This window comes from Electrophorus electricus, chromosome 8 (assembly GCF_041902795.1).
Source record: "Electrophorus electricus isolate QZ-2024a chromosome 8, ASM4190279v1, whole genome shotgun sequence".
In the NCBI taxonomy this organism is placed as follows: domain Eukaryota; kingdom Metazoa; phylum Chordata; class Actinopteri; order Gymnotiformes; family Gymnotidae; genus Electrophorus; species Electrophorus electricus.
The window spans coordinates 20,948,307-20,970,051 of record NC_137504.1 but is presented as its reverse complement, the minus strand read 5'-3'; the positions used below and the strand labels follow the sequence as shown (position 1 = coordinate 20,970,051).

At 48.7% G+C, this 21,745-nt stretch overlaps 1 protein-coding gene across 1 annotated transcript in view; it reads right to left on the bottom strand.

The window, feature by feature from the left end:
• LOC113590935 (multiple epidermal growth factor-like domains protein 9) overlaps window positions 1-21,745 on the bottom strand; it is a 49,377-nt gene that overhangs the window by 18,693 nt on the left and 8,939 nt on the right. Inside the window, exon 2 of the mRNA XM_035527369.2 lies at window positions 20,659-20,857. Within this exon, the coding sequence (XP_035383262.1) occupies window positions 20,659-20,857 (199 nt within the window). The remainder of the gene's footprint in view (window positions 1-20,658; window positions 20,858-21,745) is intronic.

Sequence of the window (21,745 nt, the reverse complement as noted above, 5' to 3'; positions counted from 1 at the left end):
TCTATATCTCCAGCATCACTTAGTCTCATAGTCAGAGGGCAAAGAGAAGGTAAGGGAGAGAGAGAGAGAGAGAGAAGGAGAGAAGGGGGGGGGGATAGACAAATAGACAGATATGGCTGTGTGCTATCATCCATGTGGACTGTATATAGCTCTGCAGGAGCTGAAGCCACTCTGTACGAACCACTTTAATGCATGTGGACTGTTCAGCAATAGCTTTTCTAGTCATAAGCTTTTACTGAGCTGCCCCCAAAAAACTGTTAAGATTACCACACTACCCTCAAAAAGCCCTGCGGATGAGGAGAGGGGGATCCATGTTTCCATGACAACACCACCTAGGATAACAAGCAGCTGCCCCTAGTATGATTAGAGGGATTCAGCAAGAGTCTGCTATAATCGCCACGGCAACAATTGCTGCACATGAAGATAGGAACGAAAACTAAAAACAGCCTGGCTAGGTCGGAGCTGAAGGCGCCACAGCACATGTGGATGGAGGGAGGCTAACTCCTGTAAAACTAAAAAATTTCACGTCAGGACTGCTTTGTTTACCTGCGAGCGTTTCACCGTCGTGAACATGTCTGCAGGAAAACGTGAAGCTTCTCAGAAAACAATTCGGCTTAAATACTGCGCAGGTTTGCTTCTTGCTCTTATTGCCACAGGAAAAACACATTCTGAAGTTGAACAGGCAACTCTTTTAAAGATGACACCCGATGGAACTGGTCAAAATAGGTCTGCTTGTCACATTTATGGATGCTTCCTACTGTTGATTTCAGTCAAGAAGGACACAGACTCACATCCCCCTTAATCTTGTAGAGCCCAGATTTATAGAGCCCAATCTCGAGACATTCCCTAAGATCCTTCTGTTCAGATCCAGAAGGATGCAGTGTTCAAAACAAACACAGCTCATTTGTGTGGGCTACTTAGGTTAGGATCTACACATAATGCCATTTTGGAAATGTTCTTATGATGAATAAACAGAGATAAACGAGCGAATGCATAAACAGATCATAGCCTTGATAGGGCAACGCCTCAGTGTGTTGTGTTGATGCATTGGCTATTTAACTGATGGAATCACAGGCACAGATTGACAGGTCCAAGTGATTTATATGAAGGACACACTGTCCCAGGCATTTCAAATCGGGTTCAGGTCTTTCCAGGCAAAACCCCTTTTGCCCAGAAGGAAGGGCTGCCAGGGAACGGGCGCCCACGTCAGCCTCCCCCCGATGACTAACCCCCACGGCAGGCTCATCTGCCATGCCCTGGCCCCCGTCTTAGGGACAGGCCACAGGGAGAGAGCAACGGGCCGCAGCATGGCTGTGGATCGCCCGCGCACCGCGCTGCTGCTGGATGGCTCGCGCTTGGCCGTTCATCAGTGAACCGAAGGCCTCAGGAGTTCGCCAGCACGACATCAGTCCAAAAACCGACAGCCGCGTAGTCGCTGCTTCCCAGTGAGACGACAAATTAGTTCTTCAAACGAATGAGTTCTTCAGCCCCGCACATCACAAAGGAAGTCGTGTTGCATTTTCCGATTCTCATGTGCCGGGACATGGTGGTGGGTGGCCAGGGTGACCAGAGCAGTGCTGAGTGCTCTGGATGCTTGAGCACGTCTCAGCTATATTGGCCTTACAAACAGAGGCAGAAAGGGCAGTGTGGCATATCTGTGAAATACATACTGTGAACAAATATTAGCTGTCCGGGTTACTGAAAGCACTGTGGTGAAAACATAGCAATGGAATCTAAAGTATTGAAAAGTATAAAGTATAATATCTAAAGTATAAGAAAAGTGTTAGGCACCCCAAGAAATGAACATTTCTGTATCTGTGTAGTAACAGTTTTTTTGCACATGTAAACCACTCTGTATAACTTATTAATAAAATAAATGTGAAAAAACATTGTTTAAAAGAATTGTTTTGTTTTCCAAATTTAAGAGACAAAAAAACCAAAAACCTATATCTTGTGAGCTGGGGGGAAAGACACAGGTAAGGTGTCCAAACCATGCCTCGAAGATTCACTTGCAAAACTCTTTCGGCACGATAACAGCATGAGATGTGCTGCAACACAGTTAAGACTTACCGATGAACACGTATGCGTCTGGTTGTTTTGTGGGCGGGGCGCTGTCTTTGGGATGGACTGAGAAAAGCAACAGAAGCACTCCAACTCTTAGCTGCTGTGGCCCGAGCTCCACAGCGCTACATTACCTTCTGTGACGAGCACTTCTGAAGGACTCGTGGAAATGCAGCTCGCTGAGCTCATGGCGAATATCAGGCACTGCTTTACATATGCAGCCTACTGGAGGACTGAGAGAGGGTCATATGCACCTGAGGCTTAAGCCACAAAGCCACAGTGATCAATACAAACCAGCCTGTACATTCTCAGCTAACCTGAGGCCAGTTCCCGAAAAGCAGAGACTTTTGAAGGACGGCGCAGAGACCTTATCTGTGCTTTAGCGAAATGAGGCTAGTTTGTATTATGATGCATTATTGCAGGCCATTTTTACTGAGGCTGACTGATGCATATTGTGCTTTTCTATACTGAAAATTACAGCATTATGATAATTAATTAAAGTGCTTGGGCTAGAGGGGATTGCTAAACCAGCATTTCAATCCTGCCTCTATGTTTGTTGGCATTCTCGAGAAGCACCACTCAGTCATTCTGGGAGTAGAAGATGCACACACACACACTCCTTGCCACATTGTGCCACATATTTTTGAAAATCCCAGGCGCCAAGCAGTCACAGCTGAGGACTGTTCTAGAAGTATAACGACACCTCGCTTGACACTGTAGAGAGAAAAAGTGCTGCAGAAATGGTGCTAGGGGGAAATGCTTGCTGGGTGTAGGGACGCAGTGGACACAGTAGACAAAGAGGCTATGTGCTGAGAGCAGAGCTGAAGAGAGTGAACAGCGCCTTCCGCCTACATACCAAAGCTGGCATGAGTGAGGACAGAGAGCGCCGAGAGAGAGAGGGAGAGACACAGAGGGACACGTGGGGGGTGGGGGGAGAAAGATCGCAAGTGAGTGTGTGTGTGTGTGTGTGTGTGTGTGTGTGTGTGTGCAGTGATCTGGGAATGAGCTTCCCCTTTCCAAATCAATAATCAGCCTCCACCACCACCTCCACCCAAACAGAGTCTGCAATGTGTGCCGCAAGGTCCTGAAGTGAAACACCGAGCTATTTGTTTCGCCACAACAAGGAGAAGGATGTGCTGGTCTTTCGGGACAGGGCAGTGAGGTCATCTGAACGGGGGCTGAAGGGTGCAGACTCTCTGGTGATGGATGGCGGCAGTTCTCCTGGTAAGCAATGGAGGCAGGGCAAACACTCTGCTTTTGGTCAGTGTGTCTGGCCCCGTCAGGCTATGGGCATGGGCCATAGCCTATGGAGTGGGGAGAGAGTGTGCTGTCCAGGAGAGGGTCTAGAGTGGGGAGAGAGTGTGCTGTCCAGGAGAGGGTCTGGAGTGGGGAGAGAGTGTGCTGTCCAGGAGAGGGTCTGGAGTGGGGAGAGAGTGTGCTGTCCAGGAGAGGGTCTAGAGTGGGGAGAGAGTGTGCTGTCCAGGAGAGGGTCTGGAGTTGGGAGAGAGTGTGCTGTCCAGGAGAGGGTCTGGAGTGGGGAGAGAGTGTGCTGTCCAGGAGAGGGTCTGGAGTTGGGAGAGAGTGTGCTGTCCAGGAGAGGGTCTAGAGTGGGGAGAGAGTGTGCTGTCCAGGAGAGGGTCTAGAGTGGGGAGAGAGTGTGCTGTCCAGGAGAGGGTCTGGAGTGGGGAGAGAGTGTGCTGTCCAGGAGAGGATCTGGAGTGGGGAGAGAGTGTGCTGTCCAGGAGAGGGTCTGGAGTGGGGTGAAAGTGTCCAGAAGAGGGCCTTGAGGGGAGGGAGACTATCCAGGAGAGGGCCAGGAGCGAGGAAACAGATCTCCGGATGATCGATCAGGCCGCTCATCAGTCTTTCAGGCAGAAGCAAGGGCTGCTTGCCTCCGGGTGTGTAAGCAACCCTCCCTTCTCTGGGAATGCTATTAAGTTTTTCATCTATCTCGGCTTGCAAATATCTAATGATCAATAGGCCACACGAACAGCTAAACCTCATGACACACATTCTGTGAGGCACACTACACACACACACACACACACACACACACACACACACACACACACACACACACACACACACACACACACACAGAACACATCTATATAAATGCCCCTGACCCATCCCCATCCCCTACCTGCACATTGGGCTCGCCTGGAACATGTGTATGTAACATGCTACATTTTTACTAGCACTTACAAAATATTTGTTATATGCACCTGTATGTCTTCAGAGAAGTCAACAGAGCAGTAGACAGACTTGTGTGGAATGAAAGAAAGAGTTAAGTTTAAACTTTGTTTAGTCCATACTATAAAGGATATATTTATTTGACTGTGCATATCCAGCCAGGGCATTGTGGTCATTGCAAGCATATCTCATATGGCGGCAGACTGAGGAGCTCCGCATCGGTGATGCTCCTTTAGTGGCCAAGCCATTTACCATGAATCATATACAGCGAACAATTTCCGATCCACTTGTTAAATTTTCCTGTAAACGCTGGACGGATATCAGGAAGAAATGTAACTGTGCACTTTCTATAGCCCGAATCCACTTTATAACTCCGTCCTTACCGTCAGTGCTTAGAGATGGAATAGCACGGCACCGGTGTACAAAGGGACCTTTAGTCATCTAAACAAGGAAGGTGTACTGATGTCCTCTGAACCGCTATGGGAAAGGTTCCTGCTCCCTGATACACGTTTTCTCAGTACTGGCAGGTGCAAAGTGGCCAGCTACTGCATATCCTCTCTCTCTCCCTACATGGTATAATAAAATGCAAGGCTGTAAAGCTCTTGTCTCCTATGTATACAGCAATCTAAATTCCAAATTGGGAAAATTTCACAAATTTGATCCTATAATTGATGATGATCTGTTTGGTGTATTGCCCCAGATGCAAGGCAGAAATTGGAATTTTGTTAAATATGCTATTGGTATTGGAAAATGGTCTTGGAAATGATCACAGCTGTCTCCAGTGTAAATATACCTCAGTCTCCAAGGTTCACACTGTTAGATGATGTATATATTACAAAAAAAAAAAAAAGGACAACGCTTACATTTATCAATAGCTCACCTTGTGGCCAAAAATGTATTACTATGTTGTGAAAATCACCTGAACCCCCTAACCTTTCTATGTGGATAAAAAAAGAGAATAGTGTTTAATCTAAAAAAGAACAAAAACAAACCAAATACTGGGGTGATTTTCTTACATGCTTAAAATCCATGCAGCTGCTCAGACTCGGGGGAAGACGCTACCTCCCCGACTCCATGAGCTGTGGGCAGAGAGGAAACACCCATACGCGTGATTCATGACACTTTAAGACTTTACACCTTGATGCTTTACATGTATCCTTAACGTGTCCTTAGTGAAATGCAAGAGGCAGAGAGGTCCGAGCCCCGAGGTACAAAACGCAGAGCGACCACAGAACGGTAACAGCAGTCCAGCAGAGCAGCGCTACTGACTCTCTGTGTCACGGGTGGAGCTGGAGAAATGAGGGCCTAGGTGCCCATGTGAGGAGCGGCACGAAGGGCGCAGGGCACAGGGCGGAGGGCGCATGGCAGGTGTGGGTCACTGCGAGGTTGGAGGACCATCTGTTGCTTGGCACAGAGAGACGCTGCAGATGATACCACGGTGGGTCGCCACCGGTGACCCAGACGCCCGGGTGCACGTGCGTTCACTCAAACACACACACACACACACACTCGCAGGCACTCACAGAGACTGGGATCTTATCCCACCCCGCACGAGAGGCCCGTGGGGTTACGAGAGTGTTCACATTAGAGTCTACAACCGAGTAATTAGGCCTAACGGTCCTCCGTTAATGGCACATGTGAAAAGGCCTTAAAGTGTCGTAGTTCACAAAGAGCACATAAGTCTTATGACAAAGTACACTTTTATTTTTTAAGACAGGAAGCTTTTGAGTGGCCCCCCCCTCCCCACCCACCTGTGAAACTCAATACATTTTTTCATTCAGACTTCATTGTAATATTCATTCGTGCCTGAGGTTGAGCTCACTGGAATCTTTGTTTAAATGTTTAATTCACCTGAGATGAAAGTCGGAATATTGCTTTGCATCGCTAATGACACGGTGGCGACAAAATGGCCCACAGCCTGAGATGAACTGTGGGACGGTGGATTCTGCGCCACGGTGGAGCTTCAGGGGGCAAGGAGGCGGGTGAAATCAGAATTAGACGCTCATTCTGTCAGCCTTTAGGCAACTAGCTCGAGTTCTGTCAGGTCCTGCTTCATGTCATAAAAAGGTAGGGAAAAATAAAGCTTCAGTGCTCAAGATAATAGAGTGTCAACAGCTTAAATTCTGCCTCATGAAATGGCTTTTAAAAGTGGAGAGTAATTTGCTGAGGACCTAATAGAAGAGACAATCATAATTTTAACTCAATACCAAAAAAACAAAACAAAACCCAAAACACTTCGCATATAAATATTCACAGTGCATTTGGTAAGCGTCCAGTTGTATTTCGCTTGCATTTCGATTAAAAGCTGTGGCATCCTTCACTAACCCCTCTTGTAGCAAATCGTGCTTACAGACAAGGAAAGAGACCATTTTGAACCCAAGAATGACAAAACCAAACACAGAAGAAAAAGCAGCAGTGATTCTAAACTGGGAAGCTCGAGCTTTAACGTGGTCCTCCAGACGGAGAGTCCCGCTGACTGCTGTGCCTGGCGATAATGAGATCTGCCGTTTCAGCTTCAGCTGGAGCGCGGCCCGCCAGATTCCGAGGCACGCCGCCGGGAACGTGTGCACGAAACCCCCCTGACATCACAGAGTTCCAAAGGAAGTCAGACGGGTCCAAAATAAGCAGAAGCGACTGTTTGCAGGAGTGACGTGGCAGTTGTTATGTCTCCAGGACTCCGCACAGCATTCTCGAGTGGAACAGCGATTTACGTTACCAGCGGCTTGCAGCATCCGCCGTTACTACGACATTTTTCCATTTGGCTACAGATTGCAGCTTGGAGCAGCTTGGCAGCTCTTTCAGTACACAGTCAGAGCTCGGTAGCAATCACAGCTGGTCTATCTGGCCGTACCGAACAGAGGTCCAATACCGACTCAGCTCTCACGGTGATGGCATCTAAGGAGGCATCAAAATCTTAAAAAGTGTGCTAATATTTAATGTTACAGAATAATTCTTCAGCAGAAAAAAATAACCAGTGCAAAAAAAAGGCAACCTGTTCAGAGTTACACCAGTGACTGGTTATCCGTAATGAGTTCATGCGTCGTCTTGGCACCAAAGGTCAAATCAAGGTCAAACCCACTGTCTGTTAATTAATCTGCAGATAGCAATTTTTCCAATAATATAAAAATGGCTCAGGCAGCTTGTGTTTAAACAAAGGATTAACCTCTAGGGATCACTACTTAGAAAGGAAACAATGCAATCAGCAGTAAGATCAACTCTTCTGGGAGCACTACAGAGAGAAAGAGAAATGAAGCTGATTTCTGAACCGCACTAGAGGTCTGCTCTTCCACAGGCGACTCTCCATGCAGAGCTCTTTAATCATGCTGTACGGAGTGAGACTAGGCCCCCGGGATCTTCCCCCTGACAGGCCAACACCTGGCCAAGTGTCTGAATATCATCCGAATAATGAACTAGTCAAATCCCATTTAATGCTGCCATAATATCAACTATTCAAGTATGTAATTAGACAGTGGGGGGGTATATAATGAGACAATGAGGGGTTAGGGGGGGTTGGAAGAGGGTGAAGACTTCAGTAACTCCAAAGTTAATTTAAGTTGCCTTGGTCACAGAAACGCAATAGCATTTCGGTTTTACTTTAATAATACCAAATTCAACCCCTAATATTGACCACCTGCAATGGTACAAAATGTCAGTGGTTAGATCAAAGGGTTATTTGAATTCTCCCAAACAAAAGGAGGCCTGATCTCTAATGGGACTGCAGGCTTGTTTTGGTGCCACCCATACACAGAACAACTGATCCTTTTTCGCCCACGCGGAGGAGAAATGTGAACAAGGCAGCACGATTAAAACATGGCAAGCAAAGAACAAAATCTTTTTAAATTTTAAAATCCAATCCACACTGGGATCTGGCATTATGTTCCACACCGGTTTTGTAAACATTTCAGGAGTTGTGCCATTGCAGAGGAAGGATGAAATGCCAGATGTGCTTTACTTGCAGAAAGGAAATGACTTTCAAAAATGAATGTGAGAACCCAATCAATGATCATAAAAGTCTGTCGATGTCCCACGTAGCCCAGCGTGTCTGTTGGCCTCCTCTCTGTGTGCACTCCCTCTGGCCCAAATGGAATGTCACGGAGTTTGAGAATAAAAAGAGCCCGAGTGTTTCACGAGTGCCGTGCAACGCAGAGAAGAATGGCTACAAAACATCATGACTTATGATTTCATCTGACTGGAACCGGGACATAGCGTGAGCACAATGGAAGCGTCCGGCCGGCCGTCGGTAGTCCAGTGATGACAAAAGTCTTGTCAGCAAGCACAGAGGGTGGCCTGTCGTGCCAGGCCCCTCTGGGAGGATGGACATTAATGGGTCTTCGTCTATGCTCGCCTGGTGTGAATGAGGCCTTTTCAGATGATATCTAAGCAGGGCCTGTTTGTCCAGAGGTCTGGTCGTTCCCAACAGGCCACTGGGGCAGGCGTGGGCCGTGGGCTAAATGTCGGCCTGGAGGACGTGGCCAGGGGTGGGGGGGGGGGGGGGGGGTTGCGGTCACACGGGCAGTCAATAAGGAGAGCGTTTGAAGCTCGGAGGGAATGTATCAGCAAAAGTCGAGGCTGTGAGGCAGGGAGGGAGGGAGAGGCTGGAGAGAGTGAAAATATACACATTAGGGGCTTTGCGGTAGACCTTGATTAAAGGATTAGAGGCAAGGACAGCAAACATCTGGGTTGCGCGACTGCCAAAAATGAAGAGGAAAAAAGAGAGAAAGCAAAGGATATCCTTACCTTGTACACCCCCAAACACTGTGATAGCAGAGACGTTGATAAGTTGGTGTCAAGGCTTCATATCAACACCCCCCCCCCCCCCCCACACACACACACTCACACATATTCACATAGAGAGAGGAGTTTTACAATCGCAGGCCCAACCTGAACCTGAGAGGGAGTGCATGTCCTTAGGAATTCTCTCCACTCCCACAGAAGTGTGGTTTTAGTGTCTATGTTGGGAAGCTGACACTCGCTTGACTAAATTCCCAGAGAAGGCTACTACATCTATCTCAAGTGTGTGTGTGTATTCAGTACAATTGGCACCATACCATACCATGGTATCCAGACTTTAACACGCTACTGGCGTTCACACATTGGGAAAATGCACATGCCAAAAGGTTTATTTTGTCGGATCTAACTATTGTGTGTGTATATGTGCGTGTAAAAGTGTGAACAGTCACAGAAGGAAGAGCTGAGGGAACTCCAGCACAGGCTAGAACCATATCCCTGTGGAATACACTGACTGCTAACCTCATCTACGAGCGAGAGAGAGACAAGCAAACAGTCATAAGAGCAACAGGGATACGAATGAAATGCTATGAGAGTCAGAAGGTTAATAAAGGACAGGGCTTCCCTTGTGGCAACACCTTAGCCTCTTGCCAACTCTTGGCAGAATCGGCAGCAAACGCTACGGTAAAACTTCATCAAAAAACCCCTCCAGAACAGAGCAGAAGGGTCCACCACTCCCTCCCATCCTGGCCTGAATGTGAACCGACATCCCGAGCCGGCTGGCCGACAGGAGAGCAGCCCGGATCTACTGGCAGTAGGTGCGGCGGTGCGTCCGCAGGCAGACAGGCTGAGCCGGAATCAGGCCGAGGTCGGGACAGACGAGCGCGGCCAGCTGCCGACGGCCAAGCCCGTTCTCTCTCCGGCCGCTCTCTGCTCTCCCCCTCGCGCTTCCTGATGCCATCAGGGAGTCTGGGAGAAGCCAGCCGAGCAGCAGGGGGAATGAGGATGGATTGCCGGAGGCGTTTGACGGTAAAAAGATTCATTACGGCACTCCAAAAGGCACTTGCCCCTGACGCACGTGCGGGACCCGGCGAGCAGTCGCGCAACTAGGTATCCTGTCACGCAGCCATGGCGATGCTGCCGCTCGCGGAGACGCAGCCGCCCGTGCGCTTAAAGGAGTGTGTTGACAAGCCTGAGCCACTTGTATGCACGGAGAGCTAGCAGAGATGCATGCCACAACATGCACAAACCATAAAATGAGATACATTCTGGCTAAAAAAAAGGAGGATTAAGGTACTATGATTGAATTCCTCTGCTAGAAATCTAAGATGGATGACTCCTAGATTTATGTATGGAATGAGCCTAATTACTTTGTTTTAGAGAGGTAGTATATAAGCCCACTTTTGGGCCACTGCATTAACCTTGATCAAAGTGGGCTTATGTACACACAGTGTTACTTTCCTCTGAGCTAACCATAGATAAAGGCTGGTGTTCAACAACCAAATGATCAAGCTCTGAACTTTTTATATATATATATATATATATATATATATATATATATATAAAAAGATGCAGAAAAGACTCTTGAAAACCCCTGCCAAAATGATCTATTTCTCCTGCCACAACATAATATGTGGGTGTGACAGATACAGCGTGTCAGAGGCATGGCGAGCTCATCAGCGGGGTTCTCTCTGCCCAGGAGGTCAGCTGACCTCTCTGGGGCAGGACTGGGACTCATGGGTGAGGAGAGGATTGATATGAAAGAGTCTTGGTGCAGCGCGTTTTTCGGGCGGGTCCGGATCGACGGCCACAATGTCCATGTCGCTGCAGGTGAGCACAGTCACGCCCGGGTGAAGACCTGACTGCGGAACACCACTACTGAGCACAACCGCTCTACTGTGGCTGGCGCTGCTGGTCTTAGGTGGCCCAAGGTTAATGGTACAACAAACAAACAAACATTAAAACAGGTCAGAAATTTGCTTGTCAGTTGCTGGTGTGAAGAGTCAAGAAGGTTTGAAATGGTCCTCTTCAGTGAATGAGAGCATTATTTGGCAGAAATAAATCATTCTTTCATGTGGAGGTGCTTTCCACAGCGACGAGCACATCCCTTAAAGGATTCTTTTAATGAAGGTTGAAGGGGTCTTACTGATCCGTGGTGAAGGCAGCCGCGCTGCTTCTAAAGCTTGTCGATTAGCGAGATTTCTCGATAAAAAGGTTCTTCTGCTAAGGCCCCGAGAGGAGTGGATGGTGACATGCCACGCTAAAGTGGGACACAGCCCAGGCCACACCCACTCCATACAACAGGGAAGTACAACAGAGCAACTTGACTTCAGCTACATTTGAGCAGCTTTGTTCCCGTCAGCTCGAGTTACGCGTGGAGAGCACACCACAGCCCCGACACATGAGCTTCCTTTGCGCGTACGCCTGTGTTTTCTAGGTGTCTGTTCGAATGCTTTCTGATGAGATGGACTGTGTGGAGGCTAGTGCCATGTCCGTGGGGCTGCAGCTCGTGAGCCGGGGGCTGACCCAATCTGTGCTGGATTGTTTTGATTTCCAGTCCTCCCAGTGGGGTCGGTAATCAGCGCAGATGAGTGCAGTCAGAGAAATAAACAAAGCAAGCAGGTTTACAACACAGAAGCCCAATTTTGGATTTACACCAGAATGTTCGGTGGAACCTGGAGAAAAAAACACCATTATGACTCAATAAATGTCCGTTTGAACAGAACATGAGGGGCAGAGACGTGAACCAGATGATCACTCTTTTGAGGACAAAGGTTAGACAACATCCCCTCAACAGAAAAACCTAATCCTACAGGGTGGGTTCTGATATTTTCTGGGAAGCATTTTTGCATCTTTAGAACTGCTGCAATAACACATCCTCAACTCTAGTAGGCCTCGCCGGAGAGAGACGATCTCATTCAGGCCTTTCTCTTCATCTGAGAGCCTCCTTGGCTTCTTTTCACACCTATCTGTTAGCATAAAACACAACACATGAAATTTCAGAAGCAGCAAAAGTAAACACTTGATTACCGCCTGTATGACTGCTTATATGACTGTATATTCTTAGAGTTTCTGACTGGTCACTTCCTAAGGAACTGAGAACCGTTATGTGGTTTGTCTTTGTGTTTCAAGGTTGCTAAGCTATCTGCTTCTCGGGAGCTTCCTGCCATTACAACAAACCATATGACAGTTTAGCGGTATCAAATTTTTAAAAAATCTGTCAAATGCCTGCAGTGATGTTGGCAGAAAGCAAAGTCCATAATGCCTTTCAAACGGTCAGGCTGGCATTCACTGTGCTGTGCTGTTGCTGTTGGTTGGTTTCAGCCATGGAAAAATGACCACTGGGCTGGCGGACAGGGGAGGGAGGGCCTATTGCAGGTGTGTTACCACTCACATCACTGCCTTCAGCCTTGAGAAAGGCTCCTGCTGCGCATGGGACACCGACAGAAATGAACACCACCAGGTCCCGCACCTCCCTTTTGCTCACACACACACACACGCACACACACACACACACACACACACACACGCGCGCGCGCACACACGCGCGCACACACGCGCACATACACGCGCACACACGCACGCACACACGCACACACACACGCACACACACACACACATACACACACACATACACACACACATACACACACACACACACACACACACACACACACACGCACACACATACACACGCACACACATACACATACGCGCACACACGCACACACACACGCGTGTGCCCGACATGCGTCTGAGATGCTCCACCGCTTCCTCTTGAAGGCAGAGCAGACACACGACAGACGCATGGCAGACACCTAGCAGATCCGCTGCAGACAAGCGGCAGCATTACGAAACCGAAAGCAAGCGCGTCCCCACCGCTCCGCTGCACCTTCCGAGATGCTGTGGACCAGAAACGATGCGTGTGGCCCAGAATCAGTGCGCGGAACGCAGGTTTAATAAAAACCTTTGGCTTTGTTGCCCATTTATTACATGCAAAACGTTTACACACGCGAAGGAGGACGCCGATGAGGGCGGAAGAAGAGAGATGAGAAGGACGGTGAGTCCAGGAGGAGGAAGGTTCTGGGGAACAGCTCTGTTATTGGGCTCGAGTGGAGGCAGGCCTGCCATATAAACCATGGGCCACTAGTCTTCTGGAATCTATTTCCAATTGAGAGAAAAGCCAGTGAGTACAGCCAGCAAAGAAACAGGAAAACCTCAGAGTCAGCAAAACCTAGGCAAAGCTCGGTGAACGGTGTGCGTGTGAGATGCACTACACACAGAACGAGAGAGAGAGAGAGAGAGAGTGAGTGAGTGTGAGTGATTATGGCAACCCTATTCTAGATAATAAGATTTAGAACTTCATATAATACAGTTGTCAGAGAGAGAGAGAGAGTGAGACTAACAGTAACAAGAGACTTTTTGTGCCTGAGGACAGCAGTGCACTCAGTTACCCTTGACCCTTCACACTAACGCATAAACTCCTGACTTAAAAACCAAATATGTTGAAATATGCAAAATGCAAGTCACTCAGAGTGTTGGCTTTAATGTCATCTGTCCAGCACAAGTAAGACTGTAGGTGTGCACACACACACACACCCCTACCTCATGATTCTATTTTTAAACACAAGCAAAAGCAGCTTATTTGAGCATGGCAGGTATTGTCCCCTGGCGACGCTGATGAATACTGAAAGTAAAAGATATTCTGCACTCTCGTATCACAGCCCCAGAGTGTTAATGAACGGTACTTTTCCACATGACCACATCCGGCCCAGCGAGCCAGCACATGACGCTCTGAATAACCCATCCGCTGCAATCCGAGATAACGGTGCGAGACTAAAAGGCGTCTGATTTAGAGGAAACGGGAGTACCTCAGGTATTCGCACGCACCCATGCACACGCACATGTGCTAAGCAAGTCAGAATGGACCCCCCAACGTGGGCCGGGGGTGTCCCGCTCTCCGGCCGGGGAGGAGCTTAACTTTTTTCAGACCATTTGTATTTTTGTCCCTTGTACACTAAAGTCTCCTGTGCGTTTCAGAGACGGACTGATCTCATCAGAGAAATGGAAAGTGGAATAAGACAAGATAAGGGTAATAAATCAATAAATCAAATCTTGTATAGCATGATGGAGCATGAAACAAGCTCATATTTAAAGCCCTTGGCAACATGCACATCAAACATCAGTGTCCACCGATGAAGGGTGTTGGCAAAGTCTCTTCAGCCAACGGCCGTATATTTTACTCGGCCATGCTGTCGGCTGGGGAGCCGCGAGCATAACTACATGCTAGCGTTTAAATCAAATATATAGTGGCAGGTCATCACATAAGGCTCATGTGTGAAGCACGCACAAGCTGTCCCTTTGCTCGCTGGGAGGCAGGCTGACATCGGGAATGCCTGTAAACAGGATGGGAATACACATGGCAAGCATTTGTGGGGACATCTTGGATCCGTTTAGGCCGGAGTATGAGGTATTAGCCCTGAGCAGCACGAGGCAGCCATTATGGCTCTAAAACTGTCTGTTTCCAAATCTGTCATTCTTCTTTATCGGTTGTTCACTAAAGTGATAAAAGGTTTCATTTTACCTCAGTCGATTTAATCTCAGGTTCCTCTCACTGTTGCTCTTGCTCTACTAAACCCCCCCCCACACACACACACGCACGCACGCACGCACGCACGCGCACGCACACGCACGCGCACGCGCACACGCACACACACACACACACACACGCACGCACGCACACGCACGCGCACACGCACACACGCACACGCACACGCACACGCACACACGGTTCTGTACTCAGTGCGGCAGCTCTAAGGATTTCTCCGGCAGATGGAGGTCTCCCCAATGTGCAGCACCCCCTCTCTCTCCGGCTCCTTTATTCCCTTATTTCCCCTCGGGTGTGGGGGGGGGGGGGGGGGGATGTCCCATAGGCAGTTGCTAAGTATGTACATTTGCACTTTGCACTCTTCACATCTAACCCCAGTTCACCTCTTTCTAACCTTCGTTCAGGAATCTCTCATCAAGAAAACTAGTCTTTCCAAAACAGCCACACACACACACACACACAGACACACACAATCTCTAGCTTATTTCAGTGGGCATTTTTTCCGAGCTGTGTCTAGGATTTGAATGGAAGTTCTGCTATGTCCGTGGTAAGCGCCAAGTGGGTGTTGCTGGCTCGCTTGAGGAGGCCTAGTCATGGCTTCTGGTTTTGCGGTGCGACTCTCCGTGTTATTTATATACAAGCCCAATGGAGCAGGCTCGTTCATATATATTGGCACCTCGGGAATGGCGGTGGATGTGCTGACGTTGCACTGGAGACTGCTGTGCTCGTGCCTGTACACAGCAGTTCATGTGTCTGTGTATGCTGCAATATAAAGTGAGGGAATGGAATGATCCCTAAATGCATTATGGGGAATTACTTTAAATCTCTCAGTGATACATACACCGGCCAAACGGCGAGCAATCAAACCAGTCAAGCAATCGTTCCGAACCAGGCTTTTTGAAGCGGATAGTGGGTGTGGCTTTTATTGGAAGTGGCGATGCGGGGGGTGGGGGGGGGGTGGAGGCTATGCGGCTTGGGTACAAACACCCTGGGCTGGGATCATCCATGGATTAAAAATGGGCACTTAGCTGTCTGAATGGAAAGGCTCAGGAGTCTATAGGACTCCCGGTGCTGTTAATCTATATGTGACAGGCTCTCTGCAGGCTCCCGGTTCTGCAGGGTCCGTCACTGCACTGCCAGCAGTGTAGCAAAAACTGCAGGGAAGACCCACCTGCTGTGGAGACCCGTGCAGCTGGACACTGGGGCTCTGCGCTGCAACGCTGAGGAGCACTAGGGGAAGTTGCGGGTTCGAGACGCCGCTGGCGGGATTTACGCTTATAATCGTAATGTATATCCAATCACAGTCCGGTCAGAGACCGACTTCGACCAAAGGGCGCTAATACGCGCGGACGTTCTAGAAACACTATTGGCCTCTCAGCTGGAGCAGGCCTACGGCCTTCCTCGTTCGTCCTCATTTGTCTGCGTCCAGCCGGCTGGGCTAGTGGCCTGGCAGATCGGACGGCGGTGCGGGTAGAGCTCCTCACCCTTCCCACGTGGCAGAGTCGCTGACGCAGGACGCAGGGAGCTGTTCCTGCAGCCGAGCTTAAAATGCTGGGATGAAGAATGAAGACGTCTCCTTCCGTTCTGTGCAGCGCCGCGTGTCTTTCAGAGTCCCCCCCACCCCCTTAACGAGCTGAACCACGGCAATATTCGTGCAGAGAACACATTAAATTAAAATAGTGCAAAAAGATAAAAATTAAATAAATGCTCAAGTTGGACAGATGCAGAAAAAAGATGCGTAAAAATCTACAATTCTAAAATCTACTGACACATAAAAATGCTAAATCAAGCTCCAACACACACCTTTATCAGAACAGAATGGCTGTGGATCCCTGTGGCGTCCTGCCGGGTTTTACTGTGGAACTGGCCATGAAGGAAGGTTACGTAGTGGAAAGAGAGCAGAAGAGGCCATCAGTCAGGATTATTCATTACCCGCCAGGCATCCAACATCAACTCATGTCTAATGAGGGGAGTGGGAGGGCTGGTTGCTGATCAGCTGGGAAGTTTGGGCCGGCGTTGAAACTGATCTCAGAGCCGCTCTATCCACAGATACTTTATGCAGACAGAGGCCAGTGCCGCACTGTGTAGGTGCCACGGTTTGCTTTTCTTTTTTGGTTCTGCCTGTGGATAATGATGCGCTCTGTGACAGAAGGAGAAAACAGACTTCCTCCACTTTTTATTATATCGTTACGCACACACGCTCGCGCACACGCGTGCGCTCGCGCACGAATGCGGTTCCAGTATGTCTATATATTATGTATTGTTGCCCGAGGGGCACTGATAGCTACCGCTGACGCTCTTCGAATGCGTGTACGTCTAAGGTCCCGGCAACGCAGCACGCAGTTACCATGCAGGGACTGTAAACAGCAGCAGCTGTTGGAAGGCCATCACTGGATCGCTCTCATGCTGAGAGACCCAACCTTATCTATGTCCAGTCTGCTCTTCAGGCTCACTCAGCCCAAAAGTCAGTTTTCTCCACGAGGGAAAGGCAAAACAATATAAAATAGAGGTCCGGTAAACAGCTCCAGGAGCGTGCTGGTTGCAGACGAGCAGCTGGGATGTTTGAAGGCGGTCAGCAGACGGGAGGTCGAGGCAGCTCATGCGCCCGGCTCGCTGGGAGCTGGAAGGGGGGGGTGTTCTGTGGCAGGCGACTCGTGGAGGAGCGCCGCGGCTGCCACGCACAATCGTGGCCGGCCCAAACGGGAGCTCCCGTGACTGCGGTTCCCCCCGTTTCTGTAATTCCTGCCGCAGGGGGACCTCGGACCAGTCTGGGCTGACTCCGACTGCCCGCTCTGCGCATGTGACCGTGAATTGCTAAAGCACCACAGGCCATTACCGGAGCTCGAGCAGAAAATTTAAAGGGTTGCGTTTGCTTTTAAGTTTCAAACAAACACAACAACAAAATCTGCGTGGCTCACGGAGTGCTATCATGTGAGGCCATGGATTTGCCTCATGTCCACAGCCAGGCAAGAAATCTCCGCTAAATCATCACACGAATGTAAGGCTATCGAGTACATCTTCAAGGACTGACCCAGGATGATGACAAACAGGGTTTAAAGTCAATAACGAGATAACTTTTTCATTCTAAACAACATAATAATTGATAATACCTGTTCAAAGCTTGGTGCGATGGAGACTGGAACGCCTTACTGACGTTAGGCAGCAGCAGGGCTCTGATTACCACTCACCTCAGGCTTCTCGAAAGCCAGAGTTTGCACAAATGCGACATGCACTGTATTACACAGACACAATTCTACCTCACCTCCATCAGTACCCACTGGCAGCTTCTGATAATACTGGATGGGAGGGCTCATAAAAATAAAGCACCAGTCAATAACTCTCCCAGTAGAATCACATTTGTGTGATTGACACCAGTCAGTAATCGTAATCCACACAACAGAATTACATTTGTGCCCTGCTCGGTTATAACTGTGAAACGCACACTCACATGGAAACAGATGTGCAAACTCACAAGGAAACAGACGCGTAAAGTTGGCTTGCTGCAAATAACCACATGCTGTAATGTGACGGTATTTTTGGTCAGCACAAAAAAAGATACGCAGCACAATGGACAACATTTAGGCCAAAGAGAGAGGGTACGGCAGTAGACACAAATTAATCATTTAAAAGAAACAGACTACAATTATATAACCCTACAAAGGGATTTCTGTGCAAAATGTTCTATAACTGTGATTTATGTGAGGGACATTTCAGGTCTGTGGCCAGTCAACAAAACTGAGAAAAATGTCAGTTTACCTTACTGATAAAGATCACAGTGAAACAATAATTTAATCACCATCACGAGGCCTATATGCTTCAATATTACTTAACGCGTACAGTGGGAAGGTGGAGCTAGACATTGGGGAAACCCCCCCCCCCCATCTAATCAAGTGGGAATTTGTGATATGTCAAAACACACTTGGCAGAGAGGATGTGCGAATCTAGACTGGGTCTAGATCAAATCAGCCCATCCTCTGGTACATCAACGCTGCAGCAAAGGGGAGACATCACTACGCAAGCAAGCTAATCTGTCTAGGAACACCTACGATTTTTTTTAAACACCTCTGTTTTCCAGCAAAGTCGTGTCGAAAGGTACAATGAAACGCAACACAGCAATGACAGTCCTCTCCTCCATCTTGTCACAACACTGATTTCAGCAGTGACATGACAAGATGCCCCACGTGGTGCTGACTGGCAGCAGTCCAGGGCAGCTCACTTCTCCTTTGACATAAAGTTGACATTTTTCAACAACGTCTTCGCTTGGTTTGCAATGGGCTCGCCGTAATCCTCCCCGCACAGCCGAAGCCTGTCTCCACAGAAATGAATGAGGCGGAGTGAGAATCACCTCGCTTCACTGGAATATTAATGTACCATTAGCCAATTTGCATTTTTTTTAATGACCTTTAGGGGGTGCTACTGTTGTTAGGGCCATGGAAGTCCAAAATTACCTGCTTCGATGTGGACAAAAACATGACCGATTATTCAGAAGATAGGGCGGGTGTAGCCCCATGAGTCCATTTACACCGGTCGCCCCTGTTAGTACCCAACATGCCTCTTCCCTGTCATGCTACTGATTTAAATCTCTGTAATTCCAATTTGCTCCCACTGGACCAAACTGCCGCAGTAATATAGCAGATTCTTCAGTTGCACGCACACGTGCATAAATGCACAGAATGATTAATGCCCACAGCACGTGAGTTCAAAGGTTGAAGACGTGCTGATCTTGGAGGCACAGCTAGAGACAACATAAAGTACTCATGAAGTATCCGAGTATCTCACCAGGGACGACAGGGCATGATGTTCCATATTAACATAAAAAAAAAAAAAAAAGATTGCTTTTTTACTTATGACTCACTTATGGCCCTGAAACTTGTCCAGAGTTCCAGTTGGTTAATGAGGAGCAGTTCCTGATGCTCTAGCTACACTTGTTTAGGCGGGCATGGATTTACAGAAGCAAAGAAGACGTTCCACAGTTTTCCACTCAAGCTACATAATGAAGAGACAAACAATGCCACTATTTACTAGTTTACTGTAACTACCACTGTGGGTGTTGACCATCTGAAATAAGGTAACTCTGACCAGCAGTCTGTTAAACTGAGGAACGTGGCTACATGTTCTGGGTCTCCAAGATGTTTCCTTAATAGAGGCCCCACAGCAAGTGACCTTCACAACACACAGGGTTGGCGCATCTTCTACTGATATCTTCAGAGGGTGTGCACAAACTGTCACAAACTGCAGTGGCTCACATCGTGGTATAAGAATACTGTGTGAAACTTCCGATAGCGATCTCCTGACAGCCACAAATACCTGACACAGCAATACACCTGCTTAGCATTATCTGAAGCATGCATGGACATAAACATATGCACTCACGCACACACACGCGTACACACGTACACTCGCACGCACGCACACACACACACACACACACACACACACACACACACACACACACACAATCGCACACACACAGCCCTAAGGAGAATTTATGGATTAGCATTGTCACAAAACAGGAGTACAGCACCTAACTGGGAACTCTGTGTCCCCAGACGAACTTGACAGATTCCAGATACACAGGAACAAAACAGGTCCACTCATGCACTCTGCACGTAAGATTGACACAATGAGGGTGACATGAATTCTGATACAGGGCGGGGGCGGAACCAGCACAGCAGGGCACAAACGTCTCAGAACAGGGTCTCACGAGGTCTCATGGGCCTCACAGCGATACACTGGCAAAATCTGCCACTGCTCTGATCTAGTCCCGCGCCTGTGACCCGTACAGGCCATACGTCAAAGTGAAGGACGACGCAAGGTTCCCCCATCCATGCTTAAGCCGGACACACACTCAGGGGTTTGGTGGGTGGTTGGGAGGGTGAGCTTCACCCCATCTGATACAATCTTGAAAGTTGCATGAGATTCACAGAACCCGCCCGGCCTGGTCATGTTCTGTCATGCATGACTCCTCCCACGATGCAGATGACAAGAATTGGGCGAAAAAACCCCCAAACAACTCAAACAACAAATGGAAAAGAGGCAGACACACTGCTGCCCCGGGAGAGACAAACCTGTTGCAGGACGGACCCACGGAGCCATACGAGTCGCAGGTGCATGGCACGCAGCCGCTGGTGCCATTGGTGAAGTAGCCATCCTCACAGTCCCGGCACTGGGGGCCCGCGTAGCCTGGCAGGCAGGTGCAGTGGCCGGTGAGAGGGTCGCAGCTGTTCGGGTCCACCGTGCCTTCCACGCTGCAGTTGCATCGAGGCGCTGAGAGAGAGAGAGAGAGAGAGAGAGAGAGAGATATCAAATGGCATACAGAAGATCATCTTTTCTGGTTGAGCAACAGCACAAAAATGACAAAGACTAAGCTTTTTAAGATAAAGGAGCAAACCACAAGAAAAATGGAAGGTTGTAGGAATGTCACAACAGAGCCTGCTGTAAGAACCTGGGGCAAATCACTGACCGCCATGCTACCAGGCCCTGCGCATTAATGAACACAGCGTTGCACAAACAGGAGCCCACCAGGAGCATGGTATCTGGCCCATAAATTCCAGCAACAACAATAATAACAAACAAACACACACACACACACAGACACACACACACACACACACACACACACACACCCAAAAAGATAAGAAAAAGAAAACCAATCAAAACAGTGACCTTGGAAGGAACAGTCCACTCCTTTGGCTCAGAGATAGCATGCCGCAACGTGACTGTATTTGACTCCCAGCAGAAGCTAGAGGGGAGACGTTTTATACCAAGCGGCAGGACGTTGCACTACTGGGGTTTCAAGGAAAGAGAAAAAAAACTGCCATCACGCGCTGATGACTGTGCGTTCGAGGAGAAGGATACTTCACAGACAGGAGGTCGTCTGCCGCATGGTGAGGGGAGAGTGGAATTCAGAGAGGAAGTAATGGGAGCCTGCTTGTCACTCGCAGCCCGCATGGCAAGCGTTGGCTGGGAAGTCAGTGGCAGGCCAGGATTGGCCGCCTGGACTCACGGCTCTCTCATTTGTCCACGCTGGTGACTTCTCTCCATCTGGACTAAAAGCGGCAGCAACAAAGCCTTGCCGCATGGGTCTCACCTGGATGGTGCAGATGGCAATTTATCTATGCCTTGGAGACCCCCCCCCCCACCCCACACACACAC